General features: G+C 15.3%; 1 protein-coding gene across 1 annotated transcript; it reads left to right on the forward strand.

Moving 5' to 3' along the window:
• Window positions 1-532: 532 nt before the first annotated feature.
• PRSY57_1316800 (40S ribosomal protein S19, putative) lies at window positions 533-1459 on the forward strand (the record flags this gene model as incomplete). Its single annotated transcript, XM_012909104.1, has 2 exons — window positions 533-535; window positions 1025-1459. 2 exons carry the CDS (start codon window positions 533-535, stop codon window positions 1457-1459), a joined length of 438 nt encoding a protein of 145 aa, XP_012764558.1.
• Between the last annotated feature and the right edge of the window lie 398 nt (window positions 1460-1857).

Consider the following 1857-nt stretch of genomic DNA (forward strand, 5'->3'; position numbering starts at 1 on the left):
TACATATAATAATATATGTAAATAATTTAACATAAAAATAAAAATAAGCTATATTTTATATATAATATCCCAAAAAAATAAAAACAAATATATTGAGAACTACTATAAAAATAATTATATATATATTATATATATATTCATAAATAATAAATAAATATTGTAACAAAATTAGCATATAAAAATTGTATAACAATATTGTATTATATTATATCTATTTTTTTATATATGTAAAATTTAAGTTTATATACATTAAAATAATATATTATATATTTATATATATATATATATTATATATATATATATATATATATTATATAAAAATAAAATTAATTCTTTTTATTTAAAAAAAAAAAAAAAAAAAAAAAATTATAAATAAGATAAAATAAAATAAAAAAAGTAAAAGAAAATAACTTTTTCATAAATTATTATATTATTATTTTAGAAACCCTTATTTCTATTCTTATTTATATATAAATATATATAAAAGGAAACTTTTTTTATTTTAAACATTTAAATCTCGAAAAAGAAAAAAATGGTAATTAACAAATATTAAAAAATAATTAAATCTGTAGAAATATATGAAAATATGTATATGTTTGTTTTATTATTAAGAAAATAATATATATTTTTGTTTATGTTAATATTTATAAGCAAAAAAATATAGGATTTAAATAAATATAAATATAAAAAAAAAAACTGTATATGTATATATATATATATATATATATATATATTATATGTAATTGGAAAATATATATATAAGTATAATAAATATTGTTAAAAATTATGTTACGTATATATAGAAATAGTATTGTATTATATTATATATATATATATATATGGAATACATTAATACCTATATTATTGTTACGTCATATATTTTACAAATATTTATATGTATATATGTATATATGTACATATGTATGTGTAATATATGAATATGCTTGTTTGTTTATTTATTTATTTACTCATTTATTCATGTATTTATTTATTGATTTTTTTTTTTTTTTTTTTTTCTTTTCAGGAGGATGCAAATAAGCCCAAGAAGAGAACCTTTCGTACTTTTCAATATAGAGGTGTTGATTTAGATAAGTTATTAGACTTAAGCCAAGATGAACTTATAAAATTATTTAAAGCAAGACAAAGAAGAAAGTTTCAAAGAGGAATAAGTAAGAAAGCTAAATCACTTTTAAAAAAAATTAGAAAATCTAAAAAAAATTGTGAACCAGGAGAAAAGCCAAATCCTGTCCCTACTCATTTAAGGAATATGACCATCATACCAGAAATGGTAGGATCTATTGTAGCTGTACATAATGGTAAGCAATATACGAATGTAGAAATTAAACCAGAAATGATTGGTTATTATCTTGGTGAATTTTCAATTACTTATAAGCACACAAGACATGGAAAACCAGGTATTGGAGCTACACATTCATCTCGTTTCATTCCATTAAAATAAAAAAGAAATAAAAAAACACAAATCGTAAAAAGAACAAAAATATATAATATAACACCCACATATATATATATATTATATAAAGTTTTATATCAACATTTTTTATGATCAAGAAATTTAATAGAAATATATAGAGTTGGAATTATATAACAAGGAATGATTCAAATGTATATATATTTATATATTTATATATATATATTTATATTTATATTTACATTTTTGTTTATTTTTTTTTTTTTTTTTTTTTTTTTTAATATTTTTTCATAACGTTTTTAAAAATAATTATAAGTATATATAAAAAAAAAAAAAAAAACATTTTATGTATATATGCATTCAATGCTTTGAATTATATTAAACAATGTAATTAAAAAAAAATATATATAAATATTAATAAATAAATA

The sequence above is a fragment of the Plasmodium reichenowi genome, chromosome 13 (genome assembly GCF_001601855.1).
Source record: "Plasmodium reichenowi strain SY57 chromosome 13, whole genome shotgun sequence".
In the NCBI taxonomy this organism is placed as follows: domain Eukaryota; phylum Apicomplexa; class Aconoidasida; order Haemosporida; family Plasmodiidae; genus Plasmodium; species Plasmodium reichenowi.